Here is a 20,028-nt window from a genome sequence, read left to right on the forward strand (position 1 = left end):
CACCCACGGAAGTAGCCTGCCTGACAGGAGAGCTCACAGTTCATTCTTAGAACCGGTGGATTACCATAAGAGTCTTTAGACAGCTCCGCCAATCCGCATTAGCATTTTTATCATCCTTGTTTGTTTACTGCAACTGAGTATATCTTAGCACCAATAACGATCATTTAAGGTTACCGGCAGTATAAGAGCGCCGCAGCTGCTTGGATATCGTGTTGAATAAACACTTGTTACCGTCTTACATAAGCAGCCATTGCTTGCGCTTGAAGAGACGGCGGGCGGCAACTGTCAGCTAATGTGGCATGCGCAGTGTGGCAACAGCGGCGACAGGAAAATATGCAAACGCTGGCGCGCTTGAGGATCAGCATGTTGTTGAATATGTTGAAGACAAAGACGGACTAGTGATTAGAAATAATCTCTTTCCAAACACCCCCAAAGCCACGCATCCACCCGGCAACATGAGTGGCTCCAGATCAGGGTTGGCCAAAGTATGACTCCTCCTCTAATCCAGCCAACACAGATTTGAAATATTCAGGAGTCCTGTAGTGGAAATCATTTAACAGTACAGTATCGATTCATTTGGGACGAGTTTACCACGTTAAATTGTTGCTTGATTATTTTTATATTTGCAGGGGATAGGGCCCCGAGCCTGACTGCTAATAATTTCGTAATTTGTCTCCCCATTAGTGGCAGGAAAATAAAAGACTAACAACAACATGGTAAGTGGCCGTTCAGGTCTCCCTAATAAAAATGTATTTAATTTGATTAAAATATACATTTACTAATATGTGGTGGTCCACAATATACAATTAGAATACATATTTTGGGTCAATTTATCGTATTTACAATATTTACTTTTAGCTTAACACAAACAATACTCAATTATCTTATCGATAAACAACTAGACACCCGCATTTTGACAATTCCCCCCCCCCCCCCTCTTTTCCTTCATTGGGACTAGTCTGACTTAAAAGCAACCAATTTCGGTGTAGCACCATGACAACAGGAATGCTGCAATTCTCATGGACTGCGCCGCTTGTCTGCCATTGAGCGAGCCAGTCTATTTTAAGCCAGGCCAAGGCCTGCTCAGTGTAACGGCCTTCGTCTGCTTCCATTAACGATGCCGCCTGCCCATACTTGACGTTGGCCTTTTCACTGACGTCGATGTCCAGACGCTGTCATTGCACACTCGCCGGACGCAACGTGAGCTCCACTTGCACCATTTCATCAGATGACATTTTCATGTCCCATTTGTCTTGAAACCACAACGTCAAAAGTCAGAATGGTGATTTTCCTGACTAGCGGGGAGCGCTATTTAAGGACTTTCGGTGCTATCGTGTCAGGCGGTCCTCACATCTGAACCTTTTCCGTCAATCCCTTTGCAGATCTGGTGTCGGCCACCAACACCACCAACGTCAACATCCCCCAGATGGCCGACACGCTTTTCGAGCGCGCCACCAACGCCAGCTGGGTGGTGGTCTTCAAGGCCCTGGTCACCACCCACCACATGTGCGTGCACGGCAATGAGGTACGGACACCTTGGAGGGGGGGGGCGGAGCCTTCGCATCCCTGACCTGCTCCCTAAAGGACGTTCTTTCCCTTGCAGAGGTTCATCCAGTACTTGGCCTCCAGGACTTCTCTGTTCAACCTCAGCAACTTCATCGACAAAACTGGCTCTCATGGTAAAAAGAAAATGTCGGAGCTACGGTGAAACCACCTTTATCATCAGCCATATGTTCCAGACTACGCCGCATAAATACTTTTTTTTTTTTTCCTTTTTACAATCAACGCCATTCATAAAACAACTACAAAAAAGGTCCTTTTCTAAACCTACATGTTCTAACCAAGCCTTCGATTTCATCTAACAAAATCTTAACACGGAAATGGCGAAAACCAGTTTTATGCCACATCTCCACATTTGAGTATTTCATCATTCTCAAATCCAAACAGATTTTTGGAAATGACTTCCTCCGAGCTAAAATGACTGCTCTAAAGTCGCTCTCTTTGAAAGGTTACGACATGTCAACGTTCATCAGACGGTACGGCCGCTACCTGAACGAGAAAGCCTTTGCCTACCGCCAGATGGCTTTCGACTTCACTCGGGTCAAGAAGGGGTAACGCCCACGCCGCCGCTGCCGGGCAAGTCGGGCTCGCCGCCCTTGCGCTCCGCTGATTCAAAGTGCGTTTGCCCACCAGGGCCGAGGGCGTGATGAGGACCATGACCACAGAGAAGCTCTTGAAGGGCATGCCCGTCCTGCAGACTCAGATCGACACGCTTCTGGAGTTTGACGTGAGTCGACTGGCCGACGCTGACCCGATTTCGTGATCATTCCCTCGCAAACTCATTTCTTACCTGGCTGCCGGCAGGTTCATCCCAAGGAGCTGAACAACGGCATCATCAACGCCGCTTTCCTGCTGCTCTTCAAGGACTTGGTCAAGCTCTTCGCGTCCTACAATGACGGCGTCATCAACATGCTCGGTCAGTTTGCAAACACGCGCCAGTGGCGCCTCCAAAGCGGGCCGGCCCGAAACTTTCTTTCATGCTCGTTGGATTTTTCAAAGCAGGTGCAGGGCCAGGTTATCTGTGGGTGGGACACAATTACAATAAATCAAGTTAATATGGTAAACAGTGAAACCATTTATTCTTATCTGACTTGATTTTATTTTTCCTAAATGAACTTTAGAAATCATTTTTCTTTTAAGGTAAATACATGCTAAATGTGTATGCACAAACTAAATGTTTCGTTTATGAACATACTAAATCAAGTTCTATATAGTAATTGAAATGCTTTTTATATTAAAGATATAGCATCCTAATAAGATTAATTAATTTACAGACTCATTTATCATATATTAATTATTTTTCTAATTTTTTTGATTTACTATCTAGAATTTGTTGAACTTCTTTTAAATACTCATTCTGAAATCATTGAGTTTATTACTTTTACTTTTATTTTTTTTAATTATTTAATTTAACAAACCTTTACTTAAATGTTAATATTTAGAAAATTATAGTACTATTTTTGTAGTTACCAAACAATTAAGGAGATGAATTACTAAATATTTTTCGTTTACTTAAATGACTACATTTATGCAACGGATGCCTTTTTGGTGACACAGCTGCTAACTCCTTAAAGAATGTCCAACTAGTGTGTTATGTGACAATTTATTTGTAGGATTATTCTTTTTTCCTGCAGAGAAATATTTCAAGATGAAAAAGAGCGACTGCAAGGAAGCGTTGGAGATCTACAAGAGGTTCCTGACCCGGGTGACAAAGATCGGAGAGTTCATGAAACTGGCGGAGGTATTTGCTCACACGCCACGGACGCACCTGCACAGACAATATTACAATACTCACAGGCATATATTCTTGATCCTCTGTGACGTTCATACTTATTACAACAACTTACCGGGTCGCTTAGAGTTGTTGCGTGGTGAGTCGGGAATGACTGGATATTTTCTTCGATTTCTCTCTTCAGACCGTCGGAGTTGACAAAAACGACATCCCCGACATCAACTACGTAAGTCTCCGCGAAGCGCATGCGCATACTCGCACACGCCGCGTCTGACCCGCCCCCGTGCCCACCGCCCCTCCCAGTGTCTCCACCCGGGGGTGGTGGTGGACCTGGCAGACTCGGATGACCACGACTGTCCGTTTAAACCTCTGGAGGAGGAGCCGGTAACCCTAGCGACGGCCGAGTGCCTGCTTGCAGGATGCGGTGTCGGCGTGCTGAGCCTAATCCCGTTTGACGCCCGCTTTTCATTGTGTGCTTCAAAAAGCCTCGCCGCTGTCGTCGGATGTTGCTTCCTTAAAGTTTTGCTTTCGGTGATGGCAGGTCAAGACAAGAAGCTAACGCTAACTTCCAATTTTTTGTCTTTTCATAGCACTTCTCTAGGCTGCACTTTTTCCAGTAGTGGGTGTGAACGCTGGATTTTTTTTCTCTTGTCCAATCACAATCTGCCTTTATGTGTTGTCATCGAATCTTCCCAGCGCCTTTCCGAGCCCCGCAACTGAAATCGGATGTCAAATTTGCCCTGGCAGAGCGCTGGCCACTCATTGACATCCACAATTTGTCTGGAGCCACCTGCACACATCGATACATTCAATAATCAGCATCTCACCACATTTAGAAGACTATGCGATGAAAAGCATGCCTTTAATTCAAAGTATTTATTTTGCCTTGGTAAAATATTGACTCCGAACCGCTCCACCCAGATGAGGCGTGGGGCACAGTTACAGGCTTGTTCTAATATATTACACACTTTTTACTTGGTGGTTCTTTGATAAGTGGTGGTATTAAAAGGCCCAGATAGCAAATGCACGACATGTTCATTTATCTATTCTTTTTAGAGCGCCTCGCTCATTGTTGTTATTGTGTGTCAGGCTCCCAGCAGTATCCTGGAGTCTCTGGAAACACACATGAATGGCCTGGAGGACGTAAAGGGCGGCAAGAAGGGGTAATGGACTCAATTCTAATCTTCACTTCTATTTCTCTTTTTTCGCGAAGCCCCGGTGTCGGGATTGTTCGATCATTCTAATGTCAAACCCGGAGACGAAAAAATATCGCATTGAATATTGTTTACATGATGATGATTATTATTAGTAAAAGCGCCGTTTGATTACACTAGTCGCGCCCAAAGTTGGTCTACACTTTGTAAATGAAGTTATTTAAGGAAGGAAGGAAGAAAATGAGGTAGACAGGATGGGAGAAAAGAAGGAGACATGAATGACATGAAAAGCACAGAAGCAAAAGGACGTTATGTAACGGAAGGTAAAAAAGGGAGGAAAGGGAAAGGACAAGATGTCCATCTACGGGTGAAGCAATGCTGACCGTTAGTTAGACTGCTGCTGTATTGCTCTCGTTTCCTTTTAACCCTTCCTCTCTTTTATGCCCCTTTTCCTTCATTTGGGATCACCAGTGAAGGGTGAGCATAAACCGCGTGTTGGCTTTGGGGCCCCCAACCTCTTTGAATGTATCCTATTTTTTTTTTTTTTTTTGGTAATGAGTATCCTCCCAGGCAGGTAAACTGGCACACTATTCACATGGGAACTCATCCCCTGGGAATAGATAGAGACTTTGGTAGCCCGTAGGTACTCAAACAAGTGTGTGTGTGCGTGTGTGTGTGTTTTTGAATACATGTGGGAAGTCGGCAAGACGCACATGTACAGTATGAATCATAATGCAATGTGCTCTCACAAGAATTTAGAGTGTACACAGATTTGACCTGTTTTCTATTTCATGCACTGCATTTACACAAATATAAATATACCCGACAATTTGGGGTCTTTTAAATATTAAGATGGGTTGAATAATTATTTCGAAATGTAGTTACGATGAATATTCTTGACTATTATCGGACAAGCTTTTGTCTTCTAAATGATAGGACTAAATCCTACTCAATTCTCGTGAGACCAGGCTGCATCATATGAAGAGTTTTATTCCCAGCTTTCATCATTTGCAATTTGAACACCAAATTCTATTCTTTACACTGTTACAATTTGTACTGCTAGATGCGTTGCTTCTGGGATGAACCCTTCATATGATCACATGATGCACTCACATTTTTGGGTTGTATTTGACTTTTTCAAGTCAAGCATTTATCCCATTTCATCTATTCCTATGCAAGCGCATTTTTCACACCGAGTTCAATGACAATTCTCCCTTTTTCATTTCATTCTTTTAGGTCTCCAACTAAGGTAGGCTGCACATTTCGACCAATAATTTTGACTTGTGCTTGGTCCTTGTGTCCGACCGCAATGGTGATTGTGCACCCCCGCAGGGTTCTCCCACAAACAACGCGTCTCCCACTTCCACTCCGGCCAAATCCTCAAACGCCGTCCCCGCGCTGCAGCCTCCGCCTGGGGAAAGCGCAGCCGCCGCCGCCGCCCCGGCTGCGCCCGAGCCGGCCGAAGAGTACGTAGCAGCTTGAGCGCAATTCACCATTCGCATCTTTTCTACCTCATGTTTTTTTTTTTTTTTTTTTTTTAAGCAATGTTTTTTTTTAAGCTATCATCAAGTATAGGGAACCCTCATTTATTTCGGGGATATGTTTCAGACCCACCCGCAATAGGTGAGATCATTTGATTTATTATTTTTTTCATAAATCGTTTGAAATTGGAGATTACTCGATTACACAATACTTATTTAACTTATTTTTTTCTTCCACTCCAAAAATGAAACTTTGAGGAAGCACTGAGAAGACTATGACTCCCATAGTTGTCCAACTAAATGGAAAGCGGGCTTGCTTGATGCTTTTTTTTCTTTGTCACGCCCACTTCAGGTTTACTGTAGAACTGACACATAATTAATCGCTGCATATTTAAACATTAAAATGTTCAACAAATCGTTTAATTTGCTCTTACACGAGACCTGGAGCTTAATGGTAACATGCCATGCATGGACTAACAGAAATTAGCCTAGATATGAAATACATTTATTATAAACCTAACAACTGAGCAGCAAAACGTGCAAACGGCACACCCTACATAAAATCACAGGCATGTATAAAAACCATTGCTTCTAAATCCGCAATATTGCAGCATCGCTACTGAGTCACCGTGTCCCCTCGCTTTCTACCTTTGATTCAGTTCCTTGCTGGACCTGGATCCTCTGTCCTCCTCTGGCCCCCCAGCAGCATCCGCCGGCCCCACATCCTGGGGAGGTAAGACGCCTCGTCCGCTATTTTAGAGACCGCTGCAAAAATAGAAGATTGAATCGAAGGCATGGCAGATTATCAAGTAGCCAACAAATGACAACTTGTGTTGTTCTCTTCGCAGACCTTCTTGGATCAGGTGAGTGCTCTTCTGTTGGTTCTGAGTATTGTGCCTCCGTGTTCCTCAAGTGCCGCGGCGGGCCCATCGGGGCCTTCCTGCCGGCTGGCCTAAACACGAATCAGAAGCAACACTATTTATTCCCGGTAGTCCATTCCACCAAATTTCCGAACATGTCTCATAGGACTGCTTTTTTAAACATTCAAATTCAAGTATCTGATTCCGAAGCACTCCAGATGAAGTATGTGGCACATTTGTGCCCCACAAAATTGCAGTTTTGGGCAGCAGTCATGCTTTCTAGTACCTACTGTGATGTGGTAGTAAGACGTGGATTGAATTAGGTAAGTGGCGACCGCAGGCTGAGGTACCAAAAGCGCCAGCCGCCGCTGTTCAAGTCTAAATGTTGTTCTAGCGTGTTCTGGATCCTGTTCGACTGTCGATGTGTCTTGCTGACCTCCTCGTTTGTCTCCTCTAACATCTCTTCTAGTCTCAGTGGTCTTGTTCTTGTTTCTCTCTCTTCCCTTTCCCCCCCACGTCCTCCATTGTCTGAATTTGGTTTTTAACACCGGGGGCAATTTGTTTTTCTTTGCAAATTTGGTGACTGGAATATTTCGCTTTGTTTAATTGGGCTTCATTTGGATTTGCCACCCGCTCAACATGGGCTGGGTTTGCTTTATTTGGGGTCTGAAAACCCCCCGCCCACCCCTGCACAACCCCCTCACCCCTTTCCTCAGAAATGGGCGATTCCTTGCTAGCCGAGCCCACCCTGGCAGCGGAGGCCGCCGCCCCCTCCCCTGCCGCCGCCGCCGCCGCCGCCGCCGCCGCCGCCTCCACGCCCGCCCCTGCGGCACCAGAAGCTGGAGTCCCTCTAGCTCCTCCCACTAGCACAGCGGCCGCCTCCCCCCCTGGCGCCACCAATATGGATCTGTTAGGAGGTTAGTGGGCTTCCAGGGAGTGCGGTCGCCTACCTCACATCCTCTCTGGGAAGCTCAACGCCCACAAGAAGCCGTCTGACGATGTGATGCCACACTTAGCTGCATGCACCGGCAGTCTGTGGACTGACATATTTAAATTACAGCCCAGTTTAGTGTGCCAAACTATCAGCCTTCAAACTGCTGCGTTCTATATAACCCCGCTGGGTTATTTTTAACCCATTAACCCTCAATGGATTAAAATAACTCTATGGGTTATTTTCAATCCATACCGCAAATTCTGGCTCGCATCCCCCCCCCCCCCCCCGCCATCAAATTATTTACCGAAGCGACGGCCCTGGACTCAAAAAGTCGTAAGGTGGGACATACGTGCGTCACGGTTCCACTGTACCTCTTAAACTAACCAAAGCGCTCATATTATTCCTTAGCTAATAGCAAGCATTTTTGTGATGAATTAGCTAAAAATCATCACAGGCTGTAATCTAAACTGTAGCCACAGGAGATTTGCTAATACAGTGGAACCACTCAGGTTGGACATGATCTGTCCCAGGATGCTGGTTTAAGCTACCGTTGCTAGGCAGAATTCATACAAAATAATTCAACATTTAAGGGGGAAAATAGCAGGAAAGAGCAGGAAAAGGACAGGAAGAGTCAGCAGGAGAAAAGTCCCTTCTCTAGCAAAGTATTACAGCTATCGATTTTCAACTAACTAACTTTATAACGCATTTTCCCACACCGTCGTCGAAAAAACATCCAGACATTCTATCTATCGATGATGTGTAAAAGTAACAGACCACGTGGGGACAATATTTGTGGAAATATATTCAATTGACCATATCAACATTCGGAGGTTCACGCCCGACAGCGACGATACGCGTATACTTGAAAACGAAGACTGATTTTGAGACTTTGATGACATAAATGCTGCAGCTCAGCATTTGGGTGTACTTCTTATTCATCGCCCGACTCGTATCTGGTGAGGTACGCTAAAGTCTCAAGTGACGCCGGTTGGATGGCGGCTGGAAGGCGGTCCCAGCCACTTCAGAGGCGTGTTGTTCAACTTTGGGCGGTTCCACTCTATTTCCAAATGCATCAAGCAAAAGCTCGCAATCCCTGGCAACGCCTTGATGTTCAAACTGGCCAACACAATCTAGCTTCTCGACGCTTATGGAAAGCCGTTGGAGCATTTATTCCATACGTTTCATATCCAGTTTAAGTGCCATGTTCTAGTGCGCTCTTTGTCCGCAGTAGGAAAACTATTTAAAGGGGAAGTCAACCCAAACATATATTTTTTTTGCAATATGTTCTACACAGGCCCACTAGTTGAAACGGGGCATTATTACGCTTGTGGAATAAGAGTTAATCCACTCGTTTTTAGCCATCTCCGGGGGCGGCCATTTTGTCACTTCTGTCACTGAAAATGACATCACAGTTGCTCAGGCCTCAGAAAACCACCGATCGTGGCTCGGCTTCACAAAACAGGTGAACCGGGATTGGTCTTTACTTGAGCCCCGAGCAACTGTGATGTCATTTTCAGTCGACAGAAGCGACGAAATGGCCGCCCCCCCCCGAGATGGCTACAAACAGGTGGATTTTGTTGATTTCGCAAACACAATATTAATCATATCGCCTTGTTTCAACTAAGTGGGCCTGCATAGAACCGATTCTTGCAAAAAATATGTTTGTATTGACTTCCCCTTTAATGCGCTAGTAGAACGACACTAGTTGGACCAATTTGGTATCCTGGAAGGACAATTGCACAATCCTTGGTGATTCCTTTTTTATTGGGGACAATGAGGGCAATGGACCTTAATTTGGATATCAAGGACATGGAACTAAGGCTCAAGCGGTTTTTCATAGACACTTGAGTTGGACGGACGTGCTTTTCGCTGCGTCCGAGGAAAGTCCGTCTGTCTATCAAACTCTTGCCCCGTGGCATCGCCGCATACAGAGCGACTAGTCTCCGTGCCGTAACGTTAGAATGCCTCCTCGTCTGTGCTCCCATTCGTCTGTCCGCTTTTGTGTGCGAGGCCAGAAGTTGCTGTGCTTGTCCTTCTTCTCTTCTGCATCTCATTGTGTCCTCCGTTTTCTCACTCCCTTCTCTGGGCGCCGCCTTCTCATCCACCGGGGTTTTTGCGTGGGAAAACCTCAGATGCCTTTGCCGCGCCCGCCGCCGCCGCCACAGAGGCCTCCGCCGCGGCAGCCGAAGGCGGAGCCGCCGCAACGCCCGCCGCCCCGGTCGCCGGAGCTGCAGCCGGAGCTGGTGGGTGACTCCATGTTATGCTTAGAGCCCGACGGATAGGGATTATTTTTTGCTGATTCAGATATTCCTGCACTGTGTAAAATGAAAGGGCACAACCCGCCTTTCCAAAAACGCTTTCCAAGCACACATTGTGTTGGTAAGATGAAGAAAAAAAAAAAGGGCCGGATCTATTCAACAACGCTGCCATCTGTGCTTCTTGTTGCCACGGAGACAGAAGACAATGCACTTGCCTCTCTCATTTAGCATGTGTCTTCACACGGCCGTGTAACAAAAGGATGCGGGCAGGTGGCCGCGCCTGCCCCTCGTTATGCACACTTTTTCAGGTGTGAAGGTAATCGCGTCCTGTCACGTGCTGGGTGGCCATTGTTTTTGCCAAACCGACGCCACAGTTGGCTTTCAGCCCGCAACTGACAACATGGAGCCTGTGGGGGCTTCTCAGCTGCATTCAAGTAAAGTGGGAAAGTCCAGCTTAAGCCACAAATAGCAAGTAATCTATCAGAACCAAGCCAAGTAACTGACATTTAGGTAGAGTGGACCGAGTGTCGAGGCTTGAGGAGCACCACCGAGTATAAGTGAAAACCTGCGGACCAAGAAAAGAGCTTTGTGGAACACCGCCAGTATCTATCACTCGTGGGTCCTTGGGTTAAAACCTCTGTGGTGACGTAATCGCCTATTTGTAGGCTAATTGGAAAGCGCGGTTAACTATCACTAACCTATGCCAACACTGTGATTAAGTCATAAATACAGTCAAAGAAACACTCACGGCCAATTGCTAGAAAACCGTCAAATGAAAAACAGCGAGTACAGTCGGAAATGAACATGTCAAATTGTTGCGCGTGACTTTTGAGCTCATAATTTAAGTACGTTAGGGTGTAGGAGTCATCGATTAATGTCCAACTTTCCAGTTTTCTTGAATGCAGCATTTCTCATCTCAGCTTTCATGACCGCAGCAAAACTCCATTTTTTGTTTGTTTTTTCATCTAATCTAACATCACTTCCTCCACATGCCACCTCCGTCACTTCCCACAAGACCCCTTCGCTCCCTCGGACGGGAGCACCGCCGCTGCAGCGTCTTTGGGTCTAGACCTTTTTGGTGTGGGAAATTCGTGTTTTAGCTCCGTGGTGCCCCCCCCTTCCCCATCATCTATCTTCAGTTCTGCATCCAGCACCATCGTCACCACGGCGACCGTCTCGGCGGCCGTTTCGGCGCCCGTAGCGCCCGACGCCCTCCCTGCGACCGACTTTTTCAGCGGTAAAACGTCGGACGTGTGTGTGTACGCTACTCTGCTCTTGAAATGCATTTTGTTGCCTGAATCCAGTGGCGGGCGGTCAGAGCAAACACTGAGCAAACACTGAGCAAACTTGTCAATGTAGGTGAGCTACATTCGCAAGCTTAAAGTCTGCTAATTTCTATGAATATATTTCCCAACACCCCAGTGAACTGCGGGGGATAGGGATCAACTAATTGACATCCACCAAAAAAGGGTTAGAAATGCCTGTGTATGCCAGAATACAGTAGCAAAGCACTTTTTCCTATTAGACAAGGTTGTGGCCTGATTAAATGAAACTCGTCCATCAATTCAACATTGTGCCTTAGCACCAACATGCCACAAGAAAGTGACTCGGTAAATTGTAAATTACGGAATACTAGTTACCATTTTCATTTCGAGCGGTATATGCGGATCACGTTAGATTTTTTTTTTTTTGCCCAATCAGATTTCAACCTCTGTGTTGCTATGTCAATTGGATTCTGTAGTGCTGGCTGATGTAATTCAAAGTATTAGTAATGGGGCAGTCACTTGAACCTATCCCGTTTGAAATGTGTCCTCACAGTGGCAGAATGATGACATCAGCATTTTTGGCTTCTCTGATTGGTCGGTAGGAGCTAAACTCCTTGCGGCTGGTTTGACTAGCTTAACCATGTACCCAAACCCACGTTTGAGGGAGGACTGGCTGACTCCGAAACAAAGTGCATTGCAGTCATCCAGCCCAGATGTAACAAAGGCATGCAGGATGACTGTTATCATGTGGTTTTAAAACTCGGCATGAGTCAGGTTAGAAAGTCCGGTTAGCAAATGCGCCGCCTGCCACTGCCAGACTCACTTCCCATGAATGCAACGACTCTCGTACTCTCCTTGCCTGCTGTCACGTTTGAGCATTTTGGCCCTGTTTGTAGCCTTCTTTGCCTCGACGGCAGACGGCCGAGCAGACGCCACGCCCCCCGCAGTCGGCCTGTTTCCAGCAGGTAGCCCTCCTTTGCACACGTGCTGTCCCCTTCTGGCGTGCTCTCACTTCCCGCTCCAACGTGTCGGCCTTGAAAAGATAGAAGGAACATTTTGTGGGGTGATATCGCTTCCCTCTTGAGCATGTTCTGCATGCTACCGAAAAAGATTGCCTTTCCTCAAATAGTGAGGACAGTTTGCGTGGCCACTATTTGAGGAAACGCGCCACTTGTGTGCACGGTGGATTATCGCGTCATGTTAAATGTCATTCCATGAATCCCTCCCTCCCCTCCAGCGGACTTATTCGACTCCTCAGCCATCCCGCCCATCCATTCCTCCGCGCCCCCACCCAAAACTGACAGCAGAGACATCATGAGCCTGTTTTGTGGTGGGTAGCTTCACACGATGGAGGCGTCAAGCTTAAGGGTGATGCTGAACAGCTTTTTTTTCTATACATTCTTCTTCTATAGCGCAGAGTTTTTGTGGACCCTATTTGAAATCTACCGTTAACCATTTTTGGAAGCTTTTTTTAAATTTTTTTTTTATGGGTTTTTCTTTCTTTCTTTTTAAAAACAAAAACTTTCTCTCTATCTCGCTTGGTTGACCTCAACTCATGTATTTCTTGTTCCAATGGCTAGTTTTGTTTGATGCGCGATTTTGAAGCCGTCTGGTGTGTTGGATGTCAATCTGTTTCACAGCATTTATCGCTCACTCAAAGTATCATTTTGGATGTATACCGGCATCTGCCCCGTCTAACTCTCAGCATTTTTTGGCATTAGCAGTGCGAGGCTCCCGGGTTGACTGTCCCCCACCCCCCCCCCCTCCCTTCTTCTTCCTTAACGCTGCGATGGATATGATGTTTTGGGTGGCACTGTTCGGTTGACCTGACAGAGTCCGCCGGAGGAGGAGGCGGAGATGCCCCGGCAGCAAGCGCCCCCGGAGCAGAACTCGGCTCAGGTAAAAGAACTGCTGACTAATTGCATCTCATTTGATCAATATGTGACACATTGTCGACGGAAAGCCGTTTCAGCATGTATTACTACCGCATGCTTTTTAATCACGCTGCGACTAATGTACACTTCGACTACTAGTAGTGATAAGTGATAGCAGTAGTAGTTTAAAAAAAAAAAAAAAAAAGGACAATTAGAACTTGTCTTGACTTATGCATATGCCTCTACATTCACTTAAGTTAAAGAAGAAAACTATATATTCTGATTTTTTCCAATTTTCTTTGGGCTAGGAGTTCCATATATACATACACTGCATTAAAGTATATATCTATGTAATGTTACATAGAAAAAAATTATTATTATGTAGGAATTGGCCTTCTTTTTCTGGGCATGCTTTTATGTAATTTGGACAATAAAGTTTCACTTTTTCCACCATATGCTAATTTATTGCGGCGTGAATGAGACGATACCCGCAAAAAATGTCTTTTCTGCAAATTGCGCTGCATTTTTGTGGCTAAGTCGTACTATGAATCCCAGTCGGTCATGTCAGCGGGATCAGCTCATTTGCGTGCCGCCATAGGGAATGCCTTGGCCGCTCGGTCACCGCGGTAACAGAACGCCAAGCAGCTCTACTAAAAATGTGCTGCTTTGAGGCTTTTTTCCCCCCCTTAATCCCCTCCAATGTTCTGCCATTCTGGACTTTGCCATCTTTGTGTTTTTCTTACTTTGGGCACTCCCTCGCTGGCTCTCATTTTGTTCTCTTCCTTGCTTCGTCTCTCCCGCGCGTGGCTCTCGGGCTGGCTCATTGCTTGCTTCCTGCCATTTGACTTGGTGAGTTGCCCCCCTCGCTTCTTTGGACGTGCAGCGGTGCAAGCGCTGCATTGCAGTGAGGGAGAGCTGCGCTGGCCTCTCCGCTGTACACACACACGCACAAATTAGAGACGGACACAAAATTACGCAGAAACAGACAAGATTACACAAACACGCATGCACAGAGGCACACAATTACGTCACAAATACACGCTAGCACTACCTCAGACACGCACACACACAATTGCACTGACACATACACACAGAGACAGACACACAGAAATTTCAATCCATCATTAGGTCAAGTGCTCCTCCCCTTCCCTTTCTCATATTGAAATGTGGACATGATACCCCGAATTTCCGTAGCCCCATTGAAGATATTTCATGAGCCTCATTTAACTTCTCGAGATGGTAAACGGAGTTATTTTTGTTTGCTGTAAGCATCCACATGTCCTATTTAAACCGGTGTCAGTTCAATTTCCCTTGAAAGCTTCCCTCCCTCTGTCGTCATGGCAACAGCAATCGGTTGCCACGGCAACACCGGGACCGTACTGCGCTGTAGTAAGCTAACGTCTCCCTCTCCCGCCCCGTCCCTCCCCCCTGCAATTCCTCCCTGTAGCATTTGCTGTCTTAGGGGATGTAATGAAGCCCACCCTGACCCCCCAGGCGGGCGATGTTGACCCCTCCATGGCTGCTAACATGGCGAGTAGTAAGTAGTCCTTTTTGAGTCCCGGCATATTCATCTGTCAAGGTTGCGGTGCGCGAAAGACGGCGACGGCGCCAAGTCCTTTTGCAGTACCTTATTGTGTCTCTGGTTCTTTCTTGCCGAGTCAGATCTGACGATGGGATCCCCAGCGGCCCCTCAGGTAGCTCCCCCCGGCTGGGGGGCCCCCAGGGTAAATGTTGTCTGTGTCTTACGTGTGAGCATGGAGTGGTGCCGCATGGCGGGGGCGAGCCGCGTTGCCCTCATCCGGCTCGCCGCGTCCCACTAAAGAGAAGCAGCCAGAGAGCACCACATGACTTCAGAAATCATTTGTAGGATGATTGATCGGCTTTGAGAGTGATGAGGTGGCAAATGATAGACAGCTCGTTTGAAGTTCTTACGCATACTGAGCGGCAATACAAATAAAATGCACGCCAAGCCACCTTCTTTGCAGCAGAGGTGGGGGTGGGCTAACTCTGATGCCCGTGAACACAGCCGAGTCGTGAGTAGATCAGGTCGGAAAAAAAAATAGCGAGGAATGTGCTAATTAGTTTATTTTATTCAAATAATTGGATCGAGTTTTTCATTTTCATTACAGCTAATGTAGTATATTATGTAACATTTATTAATAATGACCAAATCAATTTGAGACTGACTTATTTTATAACCGGTGATGTAGATGAGGGGGAAAACAATTTCGACAATCAAATACTTGTAGTTTATTCTCATTTTTTTAATATTATGCTGTTCATTTCCCTTAATTATAGTTCTGTAAAATCAAAGAAAATAACTGAATATGTTCAAACATTTTACTTTACAATACCTCATTTAGCAAATGAATGAAAATTAAATGAATAGAAAAATTGCAATTTGAAGGGGGGAACGGCTAAACGAATGCAACAAATACAACAGGACTCTCCGTAATGTAAATGCTTGAAAAACTGTTCCTTGCCCACCCCTGTGCAAAACTCTGCCCTCTCACCTCACTTTATTTGCTTCTTATTGAAGTATTCTTTCCATTATAACAGATTTAGTGGTAGTTTAAACGCTCTCATCTGCAAGCTTATGGAAAACCGTTTCAGCATTTCTTCCACATCCTTGACATCCATCTTGAGGTCAACGTACTCGTTCGTACGCTCGTCCTCACTAAGAGGGCAACTTTTTCGTGCTAGTAGGGCAACTAAACGACATGTCACAATAGAGGAAAAACTGCACAAGGTGACAACTGCTACTACTAGTGACATATAATTCTACTATCTAGCGCTTCTCTAGTAGTTTTCGCAGCATGCGGACTAGCACAGTGACTCAAAGTGTGGTACTTGTACATCTATCGGATATTCAACTTTATAGCACATTTGCATTTAATTCTTTATGAAAGAAGGTGGTACGTGATGTAAAATGTTGGAGTTTTGCCACACTAATAACTTAGAACTATCGTTCCATCCGCCCTACTAGTATGACAGTTGTCTTCGTAATGTGCAGGAATATCAAACAGTAGTGGGAGGAAAAAAGACGCAGCCAGTCTACTAGTCGGCCAATTGTCTTTTGAGGACAGAGAGCATACTCGTACTTGGACCTTAAGATGGAGATCAAGGCTACGGAAGAATGTTTAAACGGCTTCCCATGCTCACTCCGCTGGCATGCCGGCAAGCTAATGCTAGTCAGGATGCTAACAGGTGCACAGCACTGGTATTGCGGTTTAGCTTTGTGTTGTGTGTCACTTTTTGTTGCTGTGCGTCTTTCATTGTTTTTGTCTTACATGTAGTGACCCCAACTCCGCCTCCTCTCCCTCCCCTCTACACCTTTAGCCAGCACCCACGGGTGTTCCTCCATTTATGGGGACTCACCCAGGCTACGGCATGGTAAGAGCACCAGTCCAGTCCAGTCCAGTAATGTCACTGAAAAAAAAAAAAATAATAAATAAATAAATGGTGGACATTACCGGAAAGCGTCTGACGCCGATTCCCCTCAACCCCCCTTTTATGTGTCACATGCAGTCAGGCTGTGTTTGGAATCACTCACTAATATTTGCTGTTTGCCATTTTGTATCGCTCTTTGAATATGTTGTGAGTGTAGATCATCCACTCCAGCTCCTCTGTCCAAATAGGGCCAATTTCCACAAATACTGTTGGTCTGTCCCCATGACGTTTGCTGCTTATCAACCCATTGAAAATGTTGCAAATAGCTTGAGAAGAAATCTCTTAACTCTCAGAAGTGTTGTCAAACCTTTTCCCTCACTCGGCTGGAGCCGTACGGCATTATGTCGCCTCAAACTTGAGATGTTTGTTAAGACAAGAAGTGAAAATAGTTATGTTAGGCTGCTTTGATTTTAGAAAGCATTAAAGGCGTTTTGGATTCCTAATTGTGTAGACGTGAGGATTCGGCCAAACAGCGGCGATGTACAGCGGTGCTAGTTTACTTCAGGTCAGTGGTAGTTATTTGCATTCTGCCACACGGAAGTAGAGAATCGACGACAGAAATCCCAGGATGTAAAAATCCCTGTTAGGTGATGAGGAAATGTGCGAATGATTCGGAACACAGCCTCCGTTTGAATGTCGCGTTCGTGTCTTAGCGTCTCCTGTTCTGTGTGTCTCGTTGAAAAGCCGGGGGCACCGGGTGTTGGAGCTCCCATGATGCCTTTGGTTAGGCCGGGCTTCCCTGCCACCGGCGCCCCGGTAACCCAGCTCCTAGATTTGTCCACAGACAGTACAGCTGTCGCCATTGCTGATTGCCAGTGGGGCGCGTGTGTGCGTGTGTACGCAGATGTCTCCTGGAATGACCCAGAGCCCCAGAAAGCCTCCCCCTCCCAGGAACGCTCTGGATGACCTCAACATCAAGGACTTCATGTAGGCCCACACGCAGACCTTCCAAAAGGTACGACGGCGTTCGCTTTGGATATTGGAAGAACTGTCCAAACGTTTGCCTGTCCCTGTGGCCGTTTGGTTTTCATGACATGCTCCCAAAACCGAAGGAAAACGCCGCCGTCGGAAATGTGAAGTTAACTACTGGTATTGGGACATGGAAGTGTATCAGGACTTTAAGGATAACTGTGTGATTACTCACCTGTTTGTCACTGAACCCGTCACCGTTGAGCGTCAAGTAATTTCCCACTATTTGGCTGGTTTGGTGTACTGCCCTTGGGTCCTACACAGCATACTTTCCTGCAACAGCAAGAGTCACACAAAGGCAGAGATTATGGATGTCCGTGGAAATGAAATTCATTACGAAGAATTCAAATGTTTCCATTCAGAACCTTGTTAGAGAACGACAGGTAGTTGAATTTCTCCCGAAAGCCAGTTTTAATTGAACCGTGCTTTAACTTGTCATTACAGGCGGTATCGCGTGCGGCGCTTTGGATGTCTGCACTTCCCCGCCGCCGCCCGACCACCATCAGCTCAACAGCGTCCACTTCTAGAGACTGCAACCCCTCAAATACTGCCCCCCTGCGACCCCATGATGTACTGTTGTAGCACAACCGTGAATGTGAGCCCTAGCTACAGAACACTCTGTTTTACGTGTGCGTGTGTGTGGGTGTGTGTAAATCAGTGTTAAACTTTACTTAATATACTACTGCGGGGGGGAAAAAAAACAAAAAACAAAGAAAAAGGACAAAAAAAAAAAATACGAATGCATATTTAAGAATTATTCTGGACAAAGCTGAGTTGAATGGAATGGTACGGTGGTTTCTTTTCGCATCTCGCAGACAAGGACCGTGTTGTTGATTGTGGACTGTGTTTCGGTGTGTGTAACTTCACTGGCCATCCCCCCTCCTTTATCGTCCAAACTAATACTGAGCTAACTCCTCGTCGTCCCAGCTAATACTGAGCTACGTGTGTGTGATGGTTGTACCTTCTGTATGTCAGGCTTTGCCACCCAACCTCCCTATTGGTCATGAAAAACATGCAAAAATGACGTTACCCATGCTTTTATTTTTACTTTTGTTAACTTTGGGATTCTATGGAAACAGGCCGGAATTTGTGCTCAAATTGACATATGCATTATAGACTATTTTGATGATAGATTACACTTATTTTCTTTATTTTGAGGACATATATTTTAGTTACATATCTTGGGCAAAAGCATGTAGATGTAAAAAAAAAAATAAAAAAAATAACCAATCTAAAAGATTTTGTTTGTCAGTTTTGTAAAATCAGTATTGATTTCAAAGATGTTGCTGGCTGTTTGCCGTGGCGCCCTCTGCTGGTGTAGAGTGGGATAAACGAGGGAGAAACGATTAAGTTGCTAACATTTGTGCATGCGATTGGACGGCATCCGGTACATTTGCTCACTGGGAAGACCCGCTGTAAAGCACTCACGTATACGCTGGATGTTCTGTGTGTTGTTTATTTCCAAAAATGACTGTATCTTGTGGCAATTACATGTTGAAAGAAAAATAAAATAAAGGCGACAATGACATTTACATACCAGACAATGCAAATATTGTTTGCTCAGTATTCCTATGAAGGCTGTGTATTTTTTTTGGGGGGGGGGGAGTGGGATTTAAAACGGATGGCGTTGTTCTGCCCGATTGTCCCCGACGGCCCCCTCCTCCCTCCCTCACCTACTCTTCCTTAACCTGCATGTGAGTCCTCCTATGAGATGCAATAAAACACAAATCACCCCAAACGACCCTCACGGCTTGTCACTTATTCCTCTTTGGTCTCGTCTGTTGGCGTTCAGAACTTTAACACGAAAAAAAAAACCCAAATAATTTGTTGGTACAGTGTGCTAGACGATGAGCGGGTCAGTATAAGCAGTCTTTGTGTATACTTGAGCCACTGAGAACTACAATGGGCTCGCTCATGAAATCTGCGGGATTTATAACTTGCTGACTTATACGACAATGACTACTTCTGCATGTTTGTTTTTACAGAAGTTGTGGTTTTCCTCAGATTTCAGTAGATTCTAAAGATCAGTCCAGAATTGACTGCCTTTTCCACAGTTTAGGCTCACCACATTATGGGAACAGAAGAGCTTCAAGACACTGACATTAATAGTCATTACTCGAAGAATTCTCTCATATGAGCAACCTTTGTTCTGCATGGTCACCTCTAGCTAACTTAAACCGGTCCACCCCCCCAAAACTTGACTGTACAATTGAAAAAGTGGTATTTTTCAGTTCTTAGTTTTGAAGCACATGATTGAACTTCCCACTGTCAAATCAAGGAGAACGACACCCTGACTCAGAATGCTAACCGGAACCTAGTCAACGAACCTATCAAGTAATTCCAACGAGAGAATGCTAACAACTGGTGTGAAAGATCCATTAGTAACCCAAGACTTTGGAAAAGTACCATAATTGGGCACAGGTTTGATAGTGCAGTTCTCCAAAAAGTCCTTCTCTGGTTCATTGACTGGGTCTGAGGTCTTCGGGGATCC

The 20,028-nt window shown here is 45.6% G+C and overlaps 1 protein-coding gene and 2 long non-coding RNA genes across 17 annotated transcripts in view; 1 reads left to right on the forward strand and 2 right to left on the reverse strand.

Moving 5' to 3' along the window:
* The window catches only part of LOC147128529 (uncharacterized), a 12,943-nt gene extending 6,249 nt beyond the window's left edge, over positions 1 to 6,694 (reverse strand). Inside the window, exons 1-2 of the long non-coding RNA XR_015084006.1 lie at positions 6,576 to 6,694; positions 2,351 to 2,579 (exon numbers count right to left, since the gene is read on the reverse strand). This is a non-coding gene — a long non-coding RNA (uncharacterized LOC147128529). The remainder of the gene's footprint in view (positions 1 to 2,350; positions 2,580 to 6,575) is intronic.
* The window catches only part of LOC147128530 (clathrin coat assembly protein AP180), a 24,300-nt gene extending 5,231 nt beyond the window's left edge, over positions 1 to 19,069 (forward strand). The window contains exons 2-23 of one of the 15 annotated variants that reach the window (XM_086019465.1): positions 1,383 to 1,525; positions 1,604 to 1,679; positions 2,009 to 2,111; positions 2,194 to 2,287; positions 2,365 to 2,476; positions 3,195 to 3,301; positions 3,477 to 3,518; positions 4,382 to 4,455; positions 5,683 to 5,695; positions 5,779 to 5,912; positions 6,587 to 6,660; positions 6,776 to 6,790; positions 7,504 to 7,704; positions 9,854 to 9,964; positions 10,995 to 11,216; positions 13,090 to 13,143; positions 14,566 to 14,655; positions 14,781 to 14,842; positions 16,458 to 16,511; positions 17,253 to 17,324; positions 17,413 to 17,523; positions 17,982 to 19,069. In XM_086019465.1, coding sequence (XP_085875591.1) covers positions 1,383 to 1,525; positions 1,604 to 1,679; positions 2,009 to 2,111; positions 2,194 to 2,287; positions 2,365 to 2,476; positions 3,195 to 3,301; positions 3,477 to 3,518; positions 4,382 to 4,455; positions 5,683 to 5,695; positions 5,779 to 5,912; positions 6,587 to 6,660; positions 6,776 to 6,790; positions 7,504 to 7,704; positions 9,854 to 9,964; positions 10,995 to 11,216; positions 13,090 to 13,143; positions 14,566 to 14,655; positions 14,781 to 14,842; positions 16,458 to 16,511; positions 17,253 to 17,324; positions 17,413 to 17,499 — 1,940 coding nt within the window. In that variant the 3' untranslated portion in view covers positions 17,500 to 17,523; positions 17,982 to 19,069. Of the gene's footprint in view, positions 1 to 1,382; positions 1,526 to 1,603; positions 1,680 to 2,008; positions 2,112 to 2,193; positions 2,288 to 2,364; positions 2,477 to 3,194; positions 3,302 to 3,476; positions 3,519 to 4,381; positions 4,456 to 5,682; positions 5,696 to 5,778; positions 5,913 to 6,586; positions 6,661 to 6,775; positions 6,791 to 7,503; positions 7,705 to 9,853; positions 9,965 to 10,994; positions 11,217 to 13,077; positions 13,144 to 14,565; positions 14,656 to 14,780; positions 14,843 to 16,457; positions 16,512 to 17,252; positions 17,325 to 17,412; positions 17,524 to 17,981 lie in introns of all 15 variants that reach the window. The other 14 variants (XM_086019450.1, XM_086019451.1, XM_086019452.1 and 11 more) reach the window with 14 other exon arrangements.
* The window catches only part of LOC147128531 (uncharacterized), a 59,006-nt gene continuing 45,755 nt past the window's right edge, over positions 6,778 to 20,028 (reverse strand). The window contains exons 2-7 of the long non-coding RNA XR_015084005.1: positions 17,713 to 17,810; positions 16,497 to 16,547; positions 14,746 to 14,934; positions 13,862 to 14,050; positions 12,104 to 12,277; positions 6,778 to 6,879 (exon numbers count right to left, since the gene is read on the reverse strand). This is a non-coding gene — a long non-coding RNA (uncharacterized LOC147128531). The remainder of the gene's footprint in view (positions 6,880 to 12,103; positions 12,278 to 13,861; positions 14,051 to 14,745; positions 14,935 to 16,496; positions 16,548 to 17,712; positions 17,811 to 20,028) is intronic.

This window comes from Filicampus tigris, chromosome 20, assembly GCF_054856515.1.
Source record: "Filicampus tigris isolate MCC_2025a chromosome 20, RoL_Ftig_1.0, whole genome shotgun sequence".
In the NCBI taxonomy this organism is placed as follows: domain Eukaryota; kingdom Metazoa; phylum Chordata; class Actinopteri; order Syngnathiformes; family Syngnathidae; genus Filicampus; species Filicampus tigris.